This window comes from Pseudophryne corroboree, chromosome 1, assembly GCF_028390025.1.
Source record: "Pseudophryne corroboree isolate aPseCor3 chromosome 1, aPseCor3.hap2, whole genome shotgun sequence".
NCBI classification, from domain to species: Eukaryota; Metazoa; Chordata; class Amphibia; order Anura; family Myobatrachidae; genus Pseudophryne; species Pseudophryne corroboree.
In genome coordinates, this window is record NC_086444.1 from 480,631,241 (window position 1) to 480,656,588 (window position 25,348).

Genomic DNA, 25,348 nt, shown 5'->3' on the forward strand with positions numbered 1-25,348 from the left:
TTATAAAAACAAGTGGCGTTACCGTCTCCAGATACGGCCGCCCTCAAAGAGCCAGCTGATAGGAAGCTGAAAAATATCCTAAAAAGTATATACACACATACTGGTGTTATACTACGACCAGCAATCGCCTCAGCCTGGATGTGCAGCGCTGGGGGGGCTTGGTCGGATTTCCTGACTGAAAATATTGATACCCTTGACAGGAACAATATTTTATTGACTATAGAGCATTTTAAGGATGCATTTCTATATATGCGAGATGCGCAGAGGGATATTTGCATTCTGGCATCAAGAGTAGATGTGATGTCCATATCTGCCAGACGATGTTTATAGACACGACAGTGGTCAGGTGATGCAGATTCCAGACGGCACATGGAAGTATTGCCGTATAAAGGGGCGGTCCATCGGACCTGGTGGCCATGGCAACAGCTGGAAAATCCACTTTTGTTACCCCAAGTCACATCTCAGCAGAAAAGGACACAGTCTTTTCAGTCTCAGTCCTTTCGTACCCATAAAGGCAGGCGGGCAAAAGGCCAGTCATATCTGCCCAGGGTTAGAGGAAAGGGAAGAAGACTGCAGCAGGCAGCCCATTCCCAGGAACAGAAGTCCTCCACAGCTTCTGCCAAGTCCGCAGCATGACGCTGGGGCCATACAAGCGGACTCAGGTGCGGTGGGGGGTCATCTCAAGAGTTTCAGCACGCAGTGGGCTCACTCGCAAGTGGACTCCTGGATCCTACACGTAGTATCCCAGGTGTACATTGGAAATTCGAGACGTCTTCCCCTCACAAGTTCCTGAAGTCTGCTTTACCAACGTCTCCCTCCGACAGGGAGGCAGTATTGGAAAAAAATTCACAGGCTGTATTCCCAGCAGGTGATAATCAAAGTACCCCTCCTACAACAAGGGAAGGGGTATTATTCCACACTATATTGTGGTACTGAAGCCAAACGGCTCGGTGAGATCTAAAAGATTTGAACAATTACATACAAGGGTTCAAATCAAGATGGAGTCACTCAGAGCAGTGATAGCGAACCAGGACGATATGGTGTCACTGGATATCAGGGACGCTTACCTACATGTCCAAATTTTGCCCTTCTCACCAAGGGTATCTCAGGTTCGTGGTACAGAACTGTCACTATCAGTTCAGACGCTGCCGTTTGGATTGTCCACGGCACCCCGGGTCTTTACCATGGTAATGGCCGAAATGATGATTCTTCCTAAAAGAAATATGGACGCTTTCCTGATAAGGGCAAGGTCCAGAGAACAGTTGGCGGTCGGAGTAGCACTATCTCAAGTAGTTCTACGACAGCACGAGTGGATTCTAAATATTCCAAAATCGCAGCTTTTTCCGACGACACGTCTAATGTTCCTAGGAATGATTCTGGACACAGTCCAGAAAAGGATGTTTTCTCCCGGAGAAGAAGACCAGGGAGTTATCCGAGCTAGTCAGGAACCTCCTAAAACCAGGAAAAGTATCAGTGCATCATTGCACAAGGGTCCTGTGAAAAATGGTGGTTTCTTACAAAGCGATCCCATTCGGTAGATTTCACGCAAGAACCTTTCAGTGGAATCTGCTGGGAAAATGGTCCGGATCGCATCTTCAGATGCATCAGCGGACAACCCTGTCTCCAAGGACAAGGGTGTTTTCTTCTGCGGTGGCTGCAGAGTGCTCATCTATGAAAGGGCCGCAGATTCGACATTCAGGACTGGGTCCTGGTGACCACGGATGCCAGCCTGAGTGGCTGGGGAGCAGTCACACAGGGAAAAAATTTCCAGGGAGTGTGATCAAGTCTGGAGACTTCTCTCCACATAAATATACTGGAGCTAAAGGGCAATTTACAAGGCTCTAAGCTTAGCAAGACCTCTGCTTCAAGGTCAGCCGGTATTGATCCAGTGGGACAACATCACGGCAGTCGCCCACGTAAACAGACAGGGCGGCACATGAAGCAGGAGGGAAATGGCAGAAACTGCAAGGATTCTTCGCTGGGCGAAAAATCATGTGATAACACTCTCAGCAGTGTTAATTCCGGGAGTGGAAAACTGGGAAGCAAACTTCCTCAGCAGGCATAACCTCCACCCGGGAGAGTGGGGACTTCAGCGGGAAGTCTTCCACATGATTGTAAACCGTTGGGAAAAACCAAAGGTGGACATGATGGCGTCCCGCCTGAACAAAAAACTAGACAAATATTGCGCCAGGTCAAGGGACCCTCAGGCAATAGCAGTGGACGCTCTGGTAACACTGTGGGTGTACCAGTCAGGGTATGTGTTCCCTCCTATGCATCTCATACCAAAAGTACTGAGAATCATAAGAAGGAGATGAGTAAGAACAATACTCGTGGTTCCGGATGGGTCAAGAAGGACTTGGTACCCGGAACTTCAAGAGATGCTCACGGAAGAACCGTGGCCTCTACCTTTAAGAAAGGACCTGCTCCAGCAGGGGCCTTGTCTGTTCCAAGACTTGCTGCGTTTGACGGCATGGCAGTTGAACGCCGGATCCTGAAAGGGCATTCCAGATGAAGTCATCCCTACCCTGGTCGAAGCCAGGAAGGATGTAACCGCCAAACATTTTCACCGCATTTGGCGAAAATATGTTGCGTGGTGTGAGGCCAAGAAGGTCCCTACAGAGGAATTCCAACTGGGTCGTTTCCTACATTTCCTGAAAACAGGACTGTCTATGGGCCTAAAATTAGGGTCCATTAAGGTTCAAATTTCGACCCTGTCAAATTTCTTCCAGAAAGAACTGGCTTCAGTGCCTGAAGTTCAGACGTTTGTAAAAGGGGTACTGCATATACAGCCTCCTTTTGTGCCCCCAGTGGCACCTTGGGATCTCAATGTTGTTTTGAGTTTCCTAAAGTCACATTGGTGATCCACTCACCACTGTGGAATTAAAATATTTCACATGGAAGGTGAAGATTCTATTAGCCCTGGCTTCAGCCAGGCGTGTGTCAGAATGGGCGGCTTTATCATATAAAAGCCCTTACTTAATTTTTCATTCTGACAGGGCAGAATTGAGGACTCTTCCTCAATTTCTCCTTAAGGTGTTTTCTGTTTTTCACATGAACCAACCTATTGTGGTACCTGCGGCTACTAGGGACTTGGAGGACTCCAAGTTACTTGACGTTGTCAGGGCCCTGAAAATATATGTTTCCAGGACGACTGGAGTCAGAAAATCTGACTCGCTGTTTAGCCTGTATGCTCCCTACAAGATGGGTGTTCCTGCTTCTAAGCAGACGATTGCTCGCTGGATTTGTAGTACAGTTCAGCTTGCACATTCTGTGGCAGGCTTGCCACAGCCAAAATCAGTAAAAGCCCATTCCACAAGGAAGTGGGCTCATCTTGGGCGGCTGCCCGAGGGGTCTCGGCTTTACAACTTTGCCGAGCTGCTACTTGGTCAGGGGCACACCCTGACTGAGGAGGACCTGGAGTTCTCTCATTCGGTGCTGCAGAGTCATCCGCACTCTCCCGCCCGTTTGGGAGCTTTGGTATAATCCCCATGGTCCTGACGGAGTCCCCAGCATCCACTTAGGACGTTAGAGAAAATAAGAATTTACTTACCGATAATTCTATTTCTCGTAGTCCGTAGTGGATGCTGGGCGCCCATCCCAAGTGCGGATTGTCTGCAATACTTGTACATAGTTATTGTTACAAAAATCGGGTTATTCTTGTTGTGAGCCACCTTTAAGAGGCTCCTTCGTTGTTATCATACTGTTAACTGGGTTCAGATCACAGGTTGTACGGTGTGATTGGTGTGGCTGGTATGAGTCTTACCCGGGATTCAATATCCTTCCTTATTATGCACGCTCGTCCGGGCACAGTATCCTAACTGAGGCTTGGAGGAGGGTCATAGGGGGAGGAGCCAGTGCACACCACCTGATCCTAAAGCTTTTATTATTGTGCCCTGTCTCCTGCGGAGCCGCTAAACCCCATGGTCCTGACGGAGTCCCCAGCATCCACTACGGACTACGAGAAATAGAATTATCGTTAAGTAAATTCTTATTTTTAAATTCCCTGCACATGAGGAATGATACTGCATCTGTAGAAGTGGAAAGAAAGAGACCGTGAACTATTATTTATTCATTTATTGACACCCTCAAAGCGCAGTCTCTCTCTCTCTCTCTCTCTCTCTCTCTCTCTCTCTCTCTCTCTCTCTCTCTCTCTCTCTCTCTCTTCCCCCCCCCCCCCCCCCCTTCTCTCACATGCAGTAAGGGCAACCTTGAGATATATTACTGTCTGTGTGTATGTTCTTGTGCTTTCTGTGAAACATGGGTAAATGCAAGCTGTGCAGTGTATGTCACACTAGATTCTCTCCAGTATCATCTGATTCTGTTTCTTGTGAACAATGCAGCCAATCTTCACAAATGAAGGATCTGGGGTAGAGGGTCCAGAGCTCTCCTGCTAGGGTCTCTTAAAACTATGATGTCTGATATGTCATCCCAGCTCACTGCTAATGTACAGAAAATTCCGCTACTACAACAGGCTGTTGCAGACTTAGCTGCTAGGGCAGATGTTACACAGCCACCCCCCTCCCCCCTCTCATGCAGCACCACAGAAGCGTGGTTTGCCTGCTCTACTCTCTGATTCAGATGAGGAAATACAGGAAGATGGGGAGGACATGGATCCTGTTAGTGGGGATTCCGATTCTGCTCAGGGTATTGAACCCCTCATTCTGGCTATACGGGACGTGTTAAAGCTCCTCCTAGAGGACGCTGCGTCACAGCAGTCGTTTTTCTTTACACAAAACAAGCCTAATGTCACTTTCCCTGATTCTGCAGAGTTAGACGACTTTTTCAAATTAACCCGGAAAAATCCAGACCAAAAATTCCAATTGTCCATAAAGTTTTTGCGCACATTCCCATTTGCTCCTGAAGGTAGGAAGTTTTGGGAAGAACCCCTGGGGGTTGATGTATCAGTCTCTCGACTGTCCAAAAAGGCGGTGCTGCTTTACTATAAATGATCCTGGGGACAGAAAAATAGAGGCTACACAAATCTATTTACCTAGCAGCAGGTGTAACGCAAAGGCCGGTCATAGCGGGATGCTGGATGACCCATGCTATTCATTCATGGGCCACTCAAATTCAGGAGGGCCTCTCCAGGGCTGTGCCTCTGGTCACTAAGGTGACCCTCCTAAGGCACATTCAGGACACTACATGCGTCCTGTGTAATTCGTTCAAGGAGATGGGGAATATTAATGCTAGGACTTTTGCCATGGCAGTGTCTACGCGCAGGGCCTTGTGGTTGCATCAGTGGATAGCGGACGCAGAATCCAAGCGCAGTGTAGAATCCCTCCCCTTCTCTGGGGAATGGCTCTTTGGGGTTGAATTGGATACATGGATTTCCAAGGCAAGTGCTGGGAAATCCATGTTTCTCCCCTCTGGGCCCCTGCCGGCGAGATGGTCCTACACGGCGCCGTCTATTCAGATTTCGATCTAGGGCCAGAGGTGCCTCCAGTGCAGCTAGAGGCACCAGAGGCAAGACAAGAAAGTCTGCAAACTCCGGTTCTCAGGAACAGTCTACCAGTTCTGCTTCCACTAAGGCCTCAGCATGACTCTGCGAACCCACCCCGAGGGGATCTCGAGGTGGGAGCTCGACTGCGTCACTTCAGCCGCGTCTGGGAGGTTTCCTGCCAGGATATCTCATTTCTCAGGTCAGGGATCTCATTTCTCAGGGCTACAAGCTGGAGTTCGACGGTGCTCCTCCCCAACGATTTTTCAAATCAAGCTTAAAAAGCTTTGGAGGATACGCAGGTTACGTTGCGACGGGCCATCCAAAAGTTGGTCCAGTCCCACGTCATTGTTCCAGTACCAATACCACAACGAGGCAAAGGTTACTACTCAAACCTATACAAAAGATACCAAGTATCACCTGGCGCCAATTATATGCTCAGTCTTCAATATTAAACTGTCTGCAGCTATTCTATATCGAAGGGACTACTCCACCCTTCAGGAAACAAACACTACCAAAAAAGATTCAGAAAGCGGAAGACAGAATTTATTTTAAAATATGTTTTTATTTAACTATTTTTACTCGCTATAGTAAAATATATACTTCTAAAATAGCTCTCTGTGAACCATTTACACTGACAATTTTTTAGAAACGGCAATAGACAATTTTCAAATATTCTCTAACTCAATATATTACTTTTTATAGATATACATCCTTTACCCTCACACATCACATATAAAAATTATAAAACAAAAACTGTTCATGGAAAACCAGCGTGATGTTAATGTGCTTTTAGTATAGCAAGATGTTTTCTAGCCAGAATGACTTGCGGCATACATACATTTAATACACTGGTAGCCTATTATAAATGATCCTTAATACAAATAATCCGTGCTTGGAAGGTCTTTATCTAAATTGCTATAAATCCTTTCTTGTCAGATTAGTTTGCCAGATCAATTTGCCAAGCAGAAATAGTCTGATGATTATTTTGCCAAGCATGAGACGATTAATGTGCAGGTATACTTGAAACAGTTCCTATGCAGGCTTCTATAGTAGGCAGTTGTTATTAAGCATACATATTGAGAGAGTTTTTGTGCAGAATTTAAAATGAGCAATTGCTGTTAAGCATGGCCATGCTAATTTAAAACAAATAATTTACCACATCCTCACTCTGGGTGGTTAAACGTCCATTCACTCCCGGCTCTGGTGCTTCAAACCTTTGGTGTGAGCCTTATCTGGAGGTGGAACAAGTCCCAATAATAGGAGGTGATGCAGCGGATTCTGCCAGTATGGTCCCGCCGAGAGGTCAATTGAGACATTTTTCCCCATCTTACAGCAGCCCTGTAATTCAGCGGCTTCCTCAGTCAGACCTGTTTGTGGTACCGAAGCCGGACGGTTCGTTAAGACCCATTTTGAATCTGAAGTCCTTACTTGAAGGTGTTCAAGTTCAAAATGGAATCCTTGCGAGCAGTGATTGTGTGCCTGGAAGATCAGGAATTCATGGTTTCCTTGAATATCAAGGATGTCTACCTTCATATTCCGATTTGGCCACCTCATCAGGCGTACCGGAGGTTTGCCCTGCTGGACGATCACTACCATTTCCAGGCACTGCCCTTCGGCCTGTCCACAGCTCCGAGGGTATTTACAAAGGTTATGGCGGAGATGATGTTCTGGGTCCAGGGGGTCAATGTTGTCCCTTACCTGGACGATCTTCTGATAAAAGCAAGATCCAGGGAGCTTTTATTGCTCCATATCGACCGCACTATCCACCTTCTGTCACACCATGGGTGGATCCTCAACTTACAGAAGTCCCACCTGGAGCCAACTCGGTGGCTCCTGTTCATGGGGATGTTGTTGGATACTGTAGCCTAGAAGGTGTTCCTACCAGAGGACAAGGCGAGAACACTTCAGGAGATGGTCTGCATAGTGCTCCGACCTACTCGAGTGTCCATCCATCTTTGAATAAGATTGTTTGAAAAGATGGTCGCCTCATACCGCATTCTGATTTCCTTGGATTGGTCTCGGAGGGTGTGGTACGCAGAACTTCTGGACATGTCTGTCGAAGACCCTTGGCCTCTACCACTAATGAGAGATCTACTTCAACAAGGACCGTTCGTCTACTCGGTCTTACGACGACTTCGTTTGACGGCATGGAGGTTGAGCGGAACATCCTAGCTCATAAAGGCCTTTCCAAAAAGATTATTGCTACCATGGTTCAGTCCAGGAAACCTGTGACGTCAAAACACGATCATCATATCTGGAGAAGATATGTCTCTGTGCGAGGAACGCACATATCCACCTGCAGAGTTCCACTTGGGACGTTTCTTCCGTTTCCTGCAGGCTGGTGTGAATAAGGTCTTGCTTCTGGCTTCCATTAAGGTCCAAATTTCAGCTCTCTCCATTTTCTTCCAGAAGAAATTGGCTCTGTTGCCAGAAGGTCAGACCTTCTTGCAAGGAGTACTCCACATACAACCTCCTTTTGTGCCGCCTACGGCGCCCTGGGATTTGACTGTGGTGTTAGAATTTCTACAGTCCTCATGGTTGGAGCTTCTGATGTTGGTACAAGACAAGTACCTCACGTGTGAGACTGTGATGTTACTGGCCCTGGCTTCTGCTAGGCATGTCTCAGAATTGGGGACCTTATCATGTAAAAGTCCATACTTGGTCTTCTATGAAGACAGAGCGGAGCTCAGGACTAGGCAGCAATTCCTGCCGAAGGTTGTCTGTGCATTTCACCTGAATCGACCTATTGTGGTTCTGTCCGGTTCTGACACTTCTGCTCCTCGAGGCATAGGATGTGGTGCGAACTTTGAAGAGCTATGTCAAGCGGACGGCTCGGATCAGAAAGGCAGATTCCTTATTCGTGCTCTGATGCGCAGAAAAGGGTTGTCCTGCTTCAAAGCAGTCCGTTGCTTGTTGGCTTAGACTTACTATCCAAAAGGCCTATGTGTCGGCAGCCTTACGTGTTCCTAAGTCTCTGAAAGCCCACTCTACAAGATCTGTGGGCTCTTCCTGGGCGGCTGCCCGAGGAGTCTCGGCCTTGCAACTATTCCGTGCTGCTACCTGGTCGGGGAAGAACACTTTTTTTGTGAAGTTTTACAAGTTTGATACCCTAGCTAGAGGATTCCCAGTTTGTGCAGGTGGTGCTGCAGTAGTCTCCGCACATTCCCGCCCGTTCTGGAAGCTTTGGGACGTCCCCATCGTACTAATTCCCCAATATCCCTTATGGATGGTAGAGAAAATAGGATTTTAATTACCTACCGGTAAATCCTTTTCTCGTAGTCCATAAGGGATTTTGGGCACCCGCCTCAGTGTGTTGACCTTTCTGCAGGTTCTCTTTTATGTGTTTACCTGTTCAGCTGTTGCTGTTGTCATGTTCCTTCTTTCATATATGTCCTTTCTCCTTCAGGCACTGTTTTTCCTATAACTGCCTGTGGGAGGGGGCTTAGAGGGGAGGACCCAGCACACCCAGTGAAGAAATTTAAAGTGCACCTATACCCCCCCATCGTTCTAATTCCCCAATATCCCTTATGGACTACGAGAAAAGGATTTACCGGTAAGTAATTAAAATCCTATTTATTTATTTTTGTTAACAACTCTGAATAACCCCCCCCCCCCCCGACTTTTTTTTGTTCATAAATGCTTCTTTTAGAATTTCCATAACTTCATAATATTTGCTATTACCAAGTTAATAGCATGATTTACCACCTAACCTACAGAGTCACTGTCCCATGGGAAAGTAAAGCATGAGAGACATCGTCAGCAAGAGCAAGATGAAGAGGACTGTCTGGAAAGCCCAATTGTAGATGAGTCAGCGTTGTCCAAAAAGGAGCTGCTGGGGCTACAGCAAGCAGAGGAGCGCTTGAAGCGGGACTGTATTTACAGATTGAAACGGGTAAAAGAAAATTTCAGCAAATAGCTTCTTAAATTCCTCAGTTGTCTTTTGTAGCGGTCTATGAACAGATGTTACATACATGTTCTAGATCCTTATAGATTGTTGTTTGCCTGGTGTATGATATGCAAATGTACTGTGTGGGTTTTAGTTTTTTGTTCAATATTTTCTGTTTCTGCATGCAGGCCAGTATAAAGGTGCATACACACGGAGAGATTTTGACTGAGCGATTTCCCTTGAACTGGCAGTAGGGTATTTTGACTAACTTTACCAGAGATTTTGACTAACTTTTCCATCGATTTTGGCTATGGGCGATTTTGGCTAACTCATTCAAGCAAGGAGATGCTTTTTCTTTCCCAGCGACATAGCCAAAATTGACTTGCCTGCACAGTCTATTTGTAGCAGCGATAGCGACCTGGCGGGGACGCGCATCGCTATCGCTGGCTGTGTACACATGGAGAGATATGCACTAACTTTCTGAGCGATTTTGACTATATAGTCAAAATCTCTCAGTTATATCTCTCCGTGTGTATGCACCTTAAGACAGGACAAACACAGGAGGACACTAAATATATTCTAATCACAATAACAAACATTTGTGTAACGTGCAATAGAATCTCAAACTTTGTTTTCGTAAACAATTGTTTTTTTGTATTCTTATGCTTTTCTCATTTATTTATTTTATTTTACGCTACACCCCATTTGTTCATAAGTGTTTTAAAGTATGGTAGCTAGGTCCTGCTATAATTCTTACTTGCAAGCAGATGCATCTGAGAGAGGTATGTATCATGATACAGAATTGTTTTGCATAGGTATCCACCTCAATGTCACCATCAATGCGCACTCGCAGTTTATTTAAACTTTCTCAGATATGCTATAGTACGTTCAGTACTTGAGGCAAATTCACCTAAGTCTTGGTTTTTACAGTCTAGAAGGAAAGTCATGTAATAACATAGTACTGCATTTACAGAGACCCTGTGCAACAATTTATCCAGTACCTAGCAGCAGCGTCTACCTAAGAATTCTGCGTTCTTTTTAGCAGAGCACACCTATTGCACTGTAGTTATCTTTCCATAAAACTGTAGATTCATTCACAGCATACAAATATTTTTAGTTCCTGTTTGACTGGCTCTAAAATAAAGCTAATTTACCGTATGCAGATTCCTGCAACCGCCAATGCTTAATCGGTGGGATTTCATATTTTGCTAGTTTAAATATTTTATTTTGTCTTTCAGACCTAATCTGTGTACTGGGATTTTCTGACTTTAGTATTGTAGTTTGAGAGATGTTTTAATATTTGTGAAAAATATAATACATGTGAATTTTTTATTTTTTCTCCTCATCCTTAAGCGTCCTAGAAAGTATCCTACAGCTGCTTATACCTGCAAGCTCTGTGATGCCCTTGTTGACTCTATATCATCTGCTCATAAACATATTAAAGAAAAAAGGCACAGGAGAAATCTAAAGGTGAGTCTGTTGTCTTGCATCATCGCTATTTATATAGATATATCCAAATCAATCACTGATGACCCCGAGTAGACAGATTTATTTTGCCTGTATATCCGTTTTGAAAACGGTGTTTAAAAAAAAAAAAAAAAAGTGCATTTCTCTCCTAGCTTATGTTAGCCTTATGGTATTTTAAGTGTTCACCAGTAAACAGTTGACGCTCTTAGTTTCCTGCACCTATCCTCCGTGTAATAAAATACAAGGGTATGGTGTCAGATTTGAATAAAATGGCACATGGACATACATAACACCGACTTTGTCATTCTGCTGGTGATGTGGTCAGTCATCATGATTTGTTCTTTATTTCTCATACGTCCTAGAGGATGCTGGGGTCATCATAGAACCATGGGGTATAGACGGGATCCGCAGGAGACATGGGCACTTTAAGACTTTGAAAGGGTGTGAACTGGCTCCTCCCTCTATGCCCCTCCTCCAGACTCCAGTTTTAGAATTGTGCCCAGTGAGACTGGACGCACTACAGGGAGCTCTACTGAGTTTCTCTGAAAATACTTTTTGTTAGGTTTTTTATGTTCAGGGAGGCTGCTGGCAACAGTCTCCCTGCTTCGTGGGACTTAGGGGAGAGAAGTATGACCCACTTCCAGTGAGTTCAAGGGCTCTGCTTCTGGCAACAGGACACTATTAGCTCCTGAGAGTTTGATCGTTTGGTACGCTCAGATGCTCGCTCCCACAGCCTGCCGTCACCCCCTTACAGAGCCAGAAGTCAGAAGACAGGTGAATAGAAGAAGAAGGAAGACTTCAGTGACGGCATTTGCCTGAGGTACCGCGCAGCAGACGGACGCTGCGCGCCAAGCTTCCGCTCACACACACACAGCACGACTGGGTGTGTGTGGGGGGGTGGGGGGGGGGGGGTCCTGGGCAGCTAAAAATCCTCAGCATGAACTGGCAAGAAAGGACATTGGTGCAAAGGCACTGTCCTAACCCTCGCCAGTATAATCAGTATTACAAAGAGCGGGACGGAAGCGCGCCATTAAGGGGCCGGAGCTTCGACCCCACAGCTCACTCTGCGCCATTTCGTCTCCGCTGCCTGCAGAGACGCTGGTCCTTCCTCACACTGCTGAACAAGTATCAGGGTCCAAACCGGGGGGGGGGGGGGGGGGGGGGGGTTGGGGTCAGGTTATTTGGTGCAATAATATAAAAAGTGCTACAGGTCTGGGGCATTTTGGTAATCTCTTCAGACCTGTTGATTTGGCGCTGGGGTGTGAGCTGGCAAATTCCCCCTGTGTCTCTCTGACAGGCTTTTCTGTGGGTCTGTCCCCTATAAGCCCAGTGTGTCTGTGGGTGTTTCTTACACTGGTCGGCATGTCTGAGGCTGAGTGCTCTTCACAGGAGGAGGCTGTATTGGAGACACATAATGCGGAGGGGTGACCCTGTCGGCACCGCCATTGCCGACTCCTGATTGGGTAAATGTGTTGAATGCTTTGAATGCTAATGTAGCTCATATTAGTAAGAGATTAGACAAGTCTGAGTCTCAGACCCAGGCATGGAAGAAATCTGTGGAAGATATGTTCTTACAAGTTCAGGTACCCTCGGGGTCACAGAAACGTACGTTTACCAAGTTGGCTGACACGGATACCGACACGGACACTGATTCCAGTGTCAACTATAGTGATTCCAGATTAGATCCAAAATTGGCAAAGAGCATTCAGTACATAATTGTGGCTATTAAAGATGTATTGCATATCACTGAGGACCCTGCCATTCCAGATAAAAGGATCTGTATGTATAAGGAGAAGAAACCTGAGATAACGTTTCCTCCCTCTCATGAACTGAATACGCTATTTGAAAGTCTGGGAAAGTCCTGACAAAAAATTTCAGATTCCCAAAAGAATTACGGTAGCTTATCCATTTCCCTCGGCAGATAGGGAAAAGTGGGAGTCACCCCCCCGACCGTGGACAAGGCCCTGTCACGTTTGTCTAAAAAGGTGGCTCTTCCGTCACCTGACACGGCAGCCCTTAAGGATCCTGCGGATCGTAAACAAGAAACTACGTTAAAGTCCATTTATGCGACCACAGGTACGCTACTCAGACCTGTCATTGCGTCTGCGTGGGTAAGTAGTGCTGTCAAAAAGTGGGCAGACAACTTGTCTTCTGAAATGGATACCCTGGATAGGGATAGCATCCTCTTGACGCTGGGCTATATCAAGGACGCTGCAGCATACCTTAAGGAAGCTGCGAGAGATGTTGGTCTTTTGGGATCAAAGGCCAATGCCATGGCAGGCTCAGCTAGACGAGCGTTGTGGATTCACCAATGGAATGCTGATTCCAAGAAAAGTATGGAATCTCTACCATATAAAGTTAAGGCCTTATTTGGTGACGGCCTTGATGATTTGGTATCTACGGCTACCGCGGGTAAGTCATCCTTTTTGCCTTATGTTCCTCCACAACAACGCATCACTATCAGATGCAGTCCTTTCGGCCCAATAAATACAGAAAGGGCCGAGGTTCTTCCTTCCTTGCTACTAGAGGAAGGGGAGAGGTAAACGATCACCAGCGTTGACAGGCCCCCAGAACCAGAAGTCCTCCCAGGCCTCTGCCAATTCCACCGCATGACGTTGGGGCTCCTATGCGGGAGTCCGCTCTCGTGGGGGCACGTCCAACTCTTCAGTCAGTTTTGGGTTCGTTCGGACCTAGACCCATGGGTTTTACAAATAGTATCCCAAAGGTACAAGCTGGAGTTTCAAGACGTCCCCTCTCGCCGGTTTTTCAAATCGGCCTTACCAGCTTCTCTTCCGGACAAGGAGGTAGTTTGCGACGCAATACAAAAGTTGTGTAAAAATAAGTTATCATCAGGGTTCCCCAGTCACAACAGGGAGAAGGTTTTTATTCGAGCCTGTTTGTGGTCCCGAAGCCGGACGGCTCGGTCAGACCAATCTTAAACCTGAAATCCCTAAATTTCTACCTAAAGAAATTCAAATTCAAGATGGAGTCTCTCCAAGCAGTGATCTCCAGTCTGACGGAGGGGGATTTTATGGTGTCGGTGGACATAAAAGATGCCTACTTACATGTCCCCATTTATCCTCCGCATCAAGCTTACCTGAGGTTTGCAATTCAGGATTGTCATTACCAGTTTCAAACATTGACGTTTGGTCTTTCCACGGCTCCGAGGATTTTCACCAAGGTAATGGCGGAGATGATGGTTCTCCTTCGCAAACAAGGAGTCGCGATTATCCCATACTTGGATGATCTCCTGATAAAGGCGAGATCCAGGACCAGTTGGTGAAAAACGTTGCACTCTCCCTGACAGTTCTTCAGCAACATGGTTGGCTTCTAAACTTGCCAAAATCACAGTTGATTCCGACAACGCGGTTATCATTTTTGGGAATGATATTGGGCACAACTGCAGAGAGTCTTTCTTCCAGTGGAAAAGGCTCTGGAACTTCAGTTTCTGGTAAAACAGATTCTAAAACCAGCAAGAGTGTCAATCCATCAATGCATTCAGTTGCTGGGGAAGATGGTTGCGGCCTACGAGGCCATTCAGTTTGGCAGGTTCCATGCCAGAGTGTTTCCAGTGGGACCTGTTGGACAAGTGGTCCGGGTCCTACCTACACATGCGCCGGAGGATAATCCTGTCTTCCAAGACCAGGGTCTAACTCCTGTGGTGGCTGCACAGCTCTCACCTCCTAGAGGGGCGCAGGTTCGGGATACAGGACTGGATCCTAGTGACCACGGATGCAAGCCTTCGAGGCAGTCACAATGGGAGAAAACCTTCCAAGGAAGATGGTCAAGTCAGGAAACATGTCTCCACATAAATGTTCTGGCGTTAAGGGCCATTTACAACGGCCTTCTGCAAGCAGATCATCATCTTCTTCGAGATCTGCCTGTACTAATCCAGTCGGACAATGTAACAGCAGTACATAAACCGTCAGGGCGGAACGAAAAGCAGAGCGGCGATGGCAGAAGCCACAAGGATTTTCAGCTGGGCGGAAAAACATACAAGCGCTCTGTCAGCGATATTCATTCCAGGAGTGGACAACTGGGAAGCTGACTTCCTCAGCAGACACGATCTCCATCCAGGAGAGTGGGGCCTCCACCAAGAAGTCTTCGCAGAGGTGACAAGTCGTTGGGGAGTTCCTCAAATAGACATGATGGCATCTCGTCTCAACAAGAAGCTTCAGAGATATTGTTCCAGGTCAAGGGACCCTCAAGCAATTGCAGTGGATGCTCTGGTGACACCGTGGGTGTTTCAGTCGGTGTATGTATTCCTTCCACTTCCTCTCAACCCAAAAGTTCTAAAGATCATAAGAAGAACAAAGATCCGGGCGATCCTCATTGTCCCAGACTTTCCAAGGAGGGCCTGGTATTCAGATCTTCAGAAATTACTCATCGGAGATCCTTGGCCTCTTCCTGTGCGCGAGGACCTGTTACAACAGGTGCCGTGCATGTATCATGACTTACTGCGGCTGCGTTTGATGGCATGGCGGTTGAGCGCAAAATCCTAGCCCGTAAGGGTATTCCCAGTGAAGTCATTCCCACACTTATTCAGGCCAGAAAAGGGGTAACGTCTAAACATTACCACCGTATTTGGAGAAAGTATGTTTCTTGGTGTGAATCCAAGGGGGCTCCTACGGAAGAGTTTCGCCTAGGACGTTTTCTCCATTTTCTACAAGCAGGTGTGTATGCGGGGCTAAAATTGGGCTCAATTAAGGTACAGATTTCAGCCTTATCGGTTTTCTTTCAGAAACAATTGGCTTCCCTTCCAGAAGTTTAGACTTTCGTGAAAGGCGTATTGCACATCCAACCTCCCATTTGTGGCATCATGGGATCTTAATGTGGTGTTGCAGTCCCTTCAATCACATTGGTTTGAACCTTTACGGAAGGTGGAATTTAAATTCCTCACTTGGAAAGTAGTCATCCTGTTGGCCTTGGCATCTGCAAGGCGGGTGTCTGAGTTAGTGGCCTTATCTCACAAGAGCCTTGATCTTCCATGAAGATAGAGCTGAGTTGAGGACACGTCGGCAATTTTTACCGAAGGTGGTTTCCTCTTTCCACATAAACCAACCTATTGTGGTACCTGTGGCTACTGATGCCTTCGCTGAGTCAAAATCTCTGGATGTGGTCGGAGCTTTGAAGATTTATGTCGCCAGAACGGCTCAGATTAGGAAAACAGAGGCTCTGTTTGTTCTGTATGCTCCCAACAAGGTTGGGTGTCCTGCTTCCAAGCAGACCATTGCACGCTGGATCTGTAACACGATTCGGCATGCTCATTCCACGGCTGGATTGCCGTTACCGGAATCGGTAAAAGCCCATTCTACTAGGAAGGTAGGCTCATCCTGGGCGGCTGTCCGGGGGATCTCAGCATTGCAACTTTTGCCGAGCGGCTACTTGGTCGGGGTCAAACACATTTGCAAAGTTCTACAAGTTTGACACCTTGGCCGATGAAGACCTTAAGTTTGGTCAGTCGGTGCTGCAGAGTCATCCGCTCTCTCCCGCTCGTTCTAGAGCTTTGGTATAACCCCATGGTTCTATGATGACCCCAGCATCCTCTAGGACGTATGAGAAAATAGGATTTTAATACCTACCGGTAAATCCTTTTCTCTTAGTCCGTAGAGGATGCTGGGATCCCGTCCCAGTGCGTACTATATCTGCAGTTATCAGTTGTGGTTACACGCATGTTGTGTTACGGTTTTTTGATCAGCCCGTTGCTGAACTTCTTCCATGCCATTGGCTTGTGTTCTGTCGAATGCCACGTTCTGCGGCATTCTTGAGGGGTGAGCTGGTATGAATCTCACCTTAGTTTAACAATAAATCCTTTCCTCGAAATGTCAGTCTCCCTGGGCACAGTTCCTATAACTGGAGTCTGGAGGAGGGGCATAGAGGGAGGAGCCAGTTCACACCCTTTCAAAGTCTTAAAGTGCCCATGTCTCCTACGGATCCCATCTATAACCTATGGTTCTATGATGACCCCAGCATCCTCTACGGACTAAGAGAAAAGGATTTACCGGTAGGTATTAAAATCCTATTTTCTCTAACGTCCTAGAGGATGCTGGGGACTCTGTAAGGACCATGGGGATAGACGGGCTCCGCAGGAGACCTGGGCACTTTAAGAAAGACTTTGACTATGGGTGTGCACTGGCTCCTCCCTCTATGCCCCTCCTCCACACCTCAGTTTGATACTGTGCCCAGAGGAGATGGGTGCACTGCAGGGAGCTCTCCTGAGTTTCCTGTAAAGAAAGTATTTTAGTTAGGTTTTTTATTTTCAGGGAGCCTGCTGGCAACAGACTCCCTGCATCGAGGGACTGAGGAGAGAGAAACAGCCCTACTTCTCCGAGTTTCAAGGTCCTGTTTCTTAGGCTACTGGACACCATTAGCTCCAGAGGGATTGATACGCAGGTTTCATCCTCGCCGTCCGTCCCAGAGCCGCGCCGCCGTCCTCCTCGCAGAGCCGGAAGATAGAAGCCAGGTGAGTGTGAGAAGAAAAGAAGACTTCAGAGGCGGCAGAAGACATCTGATCTTCATAGAGGTAACGCACAGCGGTGAAGCTGTGTGCCATTGCTCCCATTCACCTCACACACATTAGTCACTGTAAGGGTGCAGGACACAGGGGGGGCGCCCTGGGCAGCAATATAAACCTCTCTAATGGCCAAAGTACCTATATACATGTACAGCTGGGCACTGTACATGTATATTAAGAGCCCCCACCATGTTTTGAAGTGTTTTGAGCGGGACAGAAGCCTGCCGCCGAGGGGGCGGGGCTTCTCTCTCAGCACTCACCAGCGCCATTTTCTCCACAGCACAGCACTGAGAGGAAGCTCCCCGGACTCTCCCCTGCTTACTGACGGTGACAGTGGGTTTTTCAAGAGGGGGGGGCACATAATTGGCGTATGTAAAGTTATAACAGCGTTACTGGGTAAACATTCTGTGTTTTTTCCTGGGTCACATAGCGCTGGGGTGTGTGCTGGCATACTCTCTCTCTGTCTCTCCAAAGGGCCTGGTGGGGAACCTGTCTTCAGAGAAGAGCTTCCCTGTGTGTGGGGGGTGTGTCGGTACGTGTGTGTCGACATGTATGAGGTTGAAGGCTCACCTAAGGAGGAGGGGGAGTGTATGAATGTAAGGTCTGTCGGCAGCGCCGACACCTGACTGGATGGATATATGGAATGTCTTAAGTGCAAATGTGAATTTCTCTAACGTCCTAGTGGATGCTGGGGACTCCGTCAGGACCATGGGGAATAGCGGGCTCCGCAGGAGACAGGGCACATCTAAAAAAGCTTTTTAGGTCACATGGTGTGTACTGGCTCCTCCCCCTATGACCCTCCTCCAAGCCTCAGTTAGGTTTTTGTGCCCGTCCGAGAGGGTGCAATCTAGGTGGCTCTCTTAAAGAGCTGTTTAGAAAAGTTTTTTTTTAGGTTTCTAATCAGTGATTCCTGCTGGCGACAGGATCACTGCAACGAGGGACTTAGGGGAGAGACTTGCAACTCACCTGCGTGCAGGAGGATTGAAGTTTTAGGCTACTGGACACTGAGCTCCAGAGGGAGTCGGAACACAGGTCAGCCTGGGGTTCGTCCCGGAGCCGCGCCGCCGATCCCCCTTACAGACGCTGAAGAACGGCAGAACGGAGGTCCGGAAACAGGCGGCAGAAGACTCCTCAGTCTTCATGAAGGTAGCGCACAGCACTGCAGCTGTGCGCCATTGTTGCTACACGGCTCACTGATCTCGGTCACGGAGGGTGCAGGGCGCTGCTGGGGGCGCCCTGGGCAACAATATAGATTACCTTAGAGGCAAATAAATACATCACATATAGCCATTAAGGCTATATGTATGTATTTAACCCAGGCCAGTTTTCCTAATAACCGGGAGAAAAGCCCGCCGTGAAAGGGGCGGAGCTTATTCTCCTCAGCACTCAGCGCCATTTTCCTGACCAGCTCCGCTGGTGAGGAAGGCTCCCACTCTCCCCTGCACTACAGAAACAGGGTTAAAGAGAAGGGGGGCATAAATTGGCGATATAATTATATATTAAGAGCCCATATATAGAAACAACACCTTCTAGGGTTGTTATATACATTATGGCGCTTTTGGTGTGTGCTGGCAAACTCTCCCTCTGTCTCCCCAAAGGGCTAGTGGGTCCTGTCCTCTATCAGAGCATTCCCTGTATGTGTGTGCTGTAGGTCGGTACGTGTGTGTCGACATGTATGAGGAAAATGTTGGTGAGGAGACGGAGAAAATTGCCTGTAATGGTGATGTCACTCTCTAGGGAGTCGACACCAGAATGGATGGCTTACTTATGGAATTACGTGATAATGTCAACACGCTGCAAGCCGGTTGACGACATGAGACAGCCGGCGGACAAATTAGTATCGGTCCAGGCGTCTCAGACACCGTCAGGGGCTTGTAAAAACGCCCATTTACCTCAGTCGGTCGACAGACACTGACACGGACACTGACCCCAGTGTCGACGGTGAAGAAACAAACGTAGTTTTCCTTTAGGGCCACAAGTTACATGTTAAGGGCAATGAAGGAGGTGTTACGTATTTCTGATACCACAAGTACCACAAATAAGGGTATTTTGTAGGGTGGGAATAAACTACTTGTAGTTTTGCCTGAATCAGATAAATTAAATGAAGTGTGTGATGATACGTGGGGTTCCCCCGACAGAAAGTTATGGGCGGTATACCCTTTTTCCCGCCAGTAGTAAGGGCGAGTTGGAAAACACACCTTAGGGTGGACAAGGCGCTCACACGCTTATAAAAAACATGGCGTTACCGTTTCCAGATACGGCCGCCCTCAAGGAGCCAGCTGATAGGAAGCTGGAAAATATCATAACAGTATATACACACATACTGGTGTTATACTACGACCAGCAATCGCCTCAGCCTGGATGTGCAGCGCTGAGGGGGCTTGGTCGGATTTCCTGACTGAAAATTTTGATACCCTTGACAGGGACAGGATTTTATTGTCTATAGAGCATTTTAAGGATGCATTTCTATATATGTGTGATGCGCAGAGGCATATTTGCATTCTGGCATCAAGAGTAAATGTGATGTACATATCTGCCAGACGAAAACACGACAGTGGTCAGGTGAGGCAGATTCCAGACGGCATATGGAAGTATTGCCGTATAAAGAGGCGGTCCATTGGACCTGGTGGCCATGGCAACAGCTGAAAAATCCACCTTTTGTTACCCCGAGTCACATATTGGCAGAAAAGGACACAGTCTTTTCAGTCTCAGTCCTTTCGTCCCCATACGGGCAGGCGGGCGAAGGCCAGTCATATCTGCCCAGGGGGAGAGGAAAGGGAAGAAGACTGCAGCAAGCAGCTCATTCCCAGGAACAGAAGCTCCTCACGGCTTCTGCCAAGTCCGCAGCATAACGCTGGGGCCGTACAAGCGGACTCAGGTGCGGTAGGGGGTCATCTCAAGAGTTTCAGCAACACTCGCAAGGGAACTCCGGGATCCTACATGTAATATCCCAGGTGTACATTGGAAATTCGAGACGTCTCCCCCTCACACAATTCACAGGCTGTATTCCCAGCAGGTGATAATCAAAGTACCCTTCTTACAACAAGGAAGGGGGTAGTATTCCACACTATATTGTGGTACTGAAGCCAACCGGCTCGGTGAGATCTGAAATATTTGAACACTTACATACAAGCGTTCAAATCAAGATGGAGTCACTCGGAGCAGTGATAGCGAACCAGGAAGAAGGGGACGATATGATGTCACTGGATATCAGGGACGTTTACCTACAGGTCCAAATTTGCCCTTCTCACCAAGGGTACTTCAGGTTCCTGGTACAGAACTGTCACTATCAGTTCAGACGCTGCCGTTTGGATTGTCCACGGCGCCCCGGGTCTTTACCAAGGTAATGGCCGGAATGATGATTTTTCTTAAAAGAAACATGGACGCTTTCCTGATAAGGGCAGGGTCCAGAGAACAGTTGGAGGTCGGAGTAGCACTATCTTAAGTAGTTCTACGACAGCACGAGTGGATTCTAAATATTCCAAAATCGCAGCTTTTTCCGACGACACGTCTACTGTTCCTAGGGAAGATTCTGGACACAGTCCAGAAAAACGTGTTTCTCCCAGTGGAGAAAACCAGGGAGTTATCCGAGCTAATCGGGATCCTCCTAAAACCAGGAAAAGTGTCAGTGCATCATTGCACAAGAGTCCTGGTAAAAATGGTGGCTTATTACGAAGCAATTCCATTCGGCAGATTTCCCGCAAGAACTCTTCAGTGGGATCTGCTGGACAAATGGTCCGGATCGCATCCTCAGATGCATCAGCGGATAACCCTATATCCAAGGAAAAGGGTGTCTCTCCTGTGGTGATTACAGAGTGCTCATCTTCTAGAGGGCCGCAGATTCGGCATTCAGGATTGGATGCCGGTGACCACGGAGGCCAGCCTGAGAGGCTGGGGAACAGTCACACAAGGAAAAAATTTCCAGGGAAGTGTGATTAAGTCTGGAGAATTCTCTCCGCATAAATAAGCTTAGAGCAAATTTATAATGCTCTAAACTTAGCTAGACCTCTGCTTCAAGGTCAGCCGGTATTGATCCAGTGGGATAACATCACGGCAGTCGCCCACGTAAACAGAAGGGCGGCACAAGAAGCAGGAGGGCAGTGAAAACTGCAAGGATTTTTCGCTAGGCGGAAAATCATGTGATAGCACTGTCAGCAGTGTTCTTTCCGGGAGTGGACGACTGGGAAGCAGACTTCCTCAGCAGGCATGACCTCCACCCGGGAGAGTGGAAACTTCATAGGGAAGTTTTTCAACATGATTGTGGACCGTTGGCAAAGACCAAAGGTGGACATGATGGCGTCCCGCCCGAACAAAAAACGGGACAGGTATTCCGCCAGGTCATGAGACCTTCAGGCGATAGCTGTGGATGTTCTGGTAACACCGTGGGTGTACCAGTCTGTGTATGTGTTCCCTCCTCTGTTTCTCATAACCAGGGTATTGAGAATTATAAGACATAGAGGAGTATGAACTATACTAGTGGCTCCGGATTGGCCAAGAGGGACTTGGTACCCGGAACTTCAAGAAATGCTCACAGAGGACTAAGGGCCTGGGGAGCTAAGAAGGGACTTGATTCAGCAAGTACCATGTCTATTCCAAGACTTACCGCGGCTGCGTTTGACGGCATGGCGGTTGAATGCCGGATCCTGAGGGGAAAAGGCATTCCATAAGAGGTCATACCTACCCTGGTCAAAGCCAGGAAGGAGGTGACCGCACAACGTCATCACCACATGTGGTGAAAATATGTTGCGTGGGTGAGGCCAGGAAGGCTCCACGACGGAAATTCAACTAGGTCGATTTCTACACTTCCTGAAAACAGGAGTGTTTTGGACCTCAAATTGGGGTTCATTAACATTTAAATTTCGGCCCTGTAGATTTTCTTACAGAAAGAATTGACTTCAGTTCCTGAAGTCCAGATTGTAAAGGATGTATTGCATATACAGCTTTTTTGTGCCCCTAGGGGCACCGTGAGATCTCAACATAGTGTTGGGATTTCTTAAAATCATATTGGTTTGAACCGCTCAAATCTGTGGATTTGAAATATCTCACATGGAAAGTGACCATGCTGTTGACAAATATCTCACATGGGAAGTGACCATGTTGTTAGCCCTGGCCTCGGCCAGGCGATTGTCAGAATGGGCGGCTTTGTCTTACAAAAGCCCATATTAAAATTTTCCATTTGAACGGGACAGAACTGGGACTCGTCTCCAGTTTCTTCATAAAGGGGTGTCAGCGTTTTCACCTGAAACAACCTCTTGTGGTGCCTGCGGCTACTAGGGACTTGGAGGACTCCAAGTTACTAGACGTGGTCAGGGCCCTAAAAATATATATATATATATATATATATATATATATATATATATATATATATATATATATATATATATATATATATATATATATATATATATATATATATATATATATATATATATTTAGGACGGCTGGAGTCAGAAAGTCTGACTTGCTGTTTATACTGTATACACCCAACAAGCTGGGTGCTCATGCTTCTAAGCAGTCTATTGCACGCTGGATTTGTAGTACAATTCAGCTTGCACATTCTGTGGCAGGCCTGCCACAGACGAAATATGTAGATGCCCATTCCACAAGGAAGGTGGGCTCATCCTGGGCGGCTGCCCGAGGAGTGTCGGCATTACAACTTTGCCGAGCAGCTACGTGGTCAGGGGAGAACACGTTTGTAAAATTTTACAAATTTTGATACTCTGGCTAAGGAGGACCTGGAGTTCTCTCATTCGGTGCTGCAGAGTCATCCGCACTCTCCCGCCCGTTTGGGAGCTTTGGTATAATCCCCATGGTCCTGACGGAGTGCCCAGCATCCACTAGGACGTTAGAGAAAATAAGAATTTACTTACCGATAATTCTATTTCTCGTAGTCCGTAGTGGATGCTGGGCGCCCATCCCAAGTGCGGATTGTCTGCAATGCTTGTACATAGTTATTGTTACAAAAATCGGGTTATTACTATTGTTGTGAGCCATCTTTTCGGAGGCTACTTCGTTTTGTTATCATACTGTTAACTGGGTTCAGATCACAAGTTGTACGGTGTGATTGGTGTGGCTGGTATGAGTCTTACCCGGGATTCAAGATCCTTCCTTATTGTGTACGCTCGTCCGGGCACAGTACCTAACTGAGGCTTGGAGGAGGGTCATAGGGGGAGGAGCCAGTACACACCATGTGACCTAAAAAGCTTTTTTAGATGTGCCCTGTCTCCTGCGGAGCCCGCTATTCCCCATGGTCCTGACAGAGTCCCCAGCATCCACTACGGACTACGAGAAATAGAATTATCGGTAAGTAAATTCTTATTTTATTGCACAAAAGATTAGACAAAGCTGAGGCTAGGGAACAGTCAGGAAGTCAAACCATGTCTGTCCCAATGTCACCGGGACCTTCGGCACGGATACCGACACTGATTCAGACTTCAATGTCGACTACGATGATGCAAAATTACAGCCAAGAGTGGCTAAGGGTATTCGATATATGATTATTGCAATAAAAGAGGTTTTGCATATCACAGAGGAACCCCCTGTCCCTGACACGAGGGTACACATGTATAAAGGTAAAAAGCCTGAGGTCACCTTTCCATCCTCACATGAGCTGAACGAATTATGCGAAAAGGCTTGGGAAACCCCAGACAAGAGACTGCAGGTTCCCAGAAGGATTCTTATGGCGTATCCTTTCCCGCAAAAGGATAGAATACGATGGGAATCCTCTCCTAAGGTGGACAAGGCATTGACACGCTTATCAAAAAAGATAGCATTACCATCCCAAGATACGGCTACTTTCAAGGATTCTGCTGATCGCAAGCAGCATGGACAGATTCCTTATCAGCAGGGATTGAGACCTTAGATAAGGATACCATCTTAATGACCCTAGGGCATATAAAATATGCTGTGTTGTATATGAGGGATGCTCAAAGAGACATTTGTTTACTAAGTTCTAGAATAAACGCTATGTCTGTTTCTGCTAGGCGAGTCTTATGGACCCGACAGTGGACGGGTGATGCTGACTCTAAGAGGCATATGGAGTTTTTGCCTTACAAGGGTGAGGAGTTATTTGGAGAAGGCCTCTCGGACCTCGTCTCCACAGCTACGGCAGGTGAATCGAATTTTTTGCCTTATGTTCCCTCACAGCCTAAGAAAGCGCCTCATTATCAAATGCAGTCCTTTCGTTCGAATAAAAACAAGAAAGTGCGTGGGTCGTCCTTTCTTGCCAGAGGTAAGGGCAGAGGAAAAAAGCTGCGCACAGCTAGTTCCCAGGAACAGAAGTCCTCCCCGACCTCTGCAAAGTCCACCGCATGACGCTGTGGCTCACCTGAGGGAGTCCGCTCCAGTGGGGGCACATCTTCGACTTTTCAGCCACATCTGGGTTCATTCACAGGTAGATTCCTGGGCAATAGAAATTGTTTCTCAGGGATACAAGCTGGAATTCGAAGAGGTCCCCCCTCGCCGGTTTTTCAAATCGGCTCTGCCGGCTTCTCCCTCGGAGAGAGAGTTAGTGTTAAATGCAATTGAAAAATTGTGTCTTCAACAAGTGGTGGTCAAAGTTCCCCTACCGCAACAAGGGAGGGGATATTACTCAACTCTGTTTGTGGTCCCGAAACCGGATGGTTCGGTCAGACCCATTTTAAATGTAAGATCTCTGAACCTATACTTGAAAAGGTTCAAGTTCAAGATGGAATCTCTCAGAGCGGTCATCGCCAGCCTGGAAGGGGGGGATTTGATGGTTTCCCTAGACATAAAGTATGCATGTTCCTATATTTCCACCTCATCAGGCGTTCCTGAAATTTGCTGTACAGGATTGTCATTACCAATTTCAGACGTTGCCGTTTGGGCTTTCCACGGCCCCGAGGATTTTCACCAAGGTAATGGCGGAAATGATGGTGCTCCTGCGCAAGCGAGGTGTCACAATTATCCCATACTTGGACGATCTCCTCATTAAGGCGAGATCTCGAGAGAAGTTACTGGACAGCGTGTCACTGTCATTGAAGGTGTTACAGCAACACTGCTGGATTCTCAATATCCCGAA

General features: G+C 47.2%; 1 protein-coding gene across 2 annotated transcripts in view; it reads left to right on the forward strand.

Moving 5' to 3' along the window:
* Positions 1-25,348, forward strand: part of TUT7 (terminal uridylyl transferase 7) — a 267,054-nt gene that overhangs the window by 54,340 nt on the left and 187,366 nt on the right. For both annotated transcript variants that reach the window (XM_063913764.1, XM_063913765.1), the window contains exons 3-4: positions 9,157-9,332; positions 10,680-10,796. In XM_063913764.1, the coding sequence (XP_063769834.1) occupies positions 9,157-9,332; positions 10,680-10,796 (293 nt within the window). The remainder of the gene's footprint in view (positions 1-9,156; positions 9,333-10,679; positions 10,797-25,348) is intronic.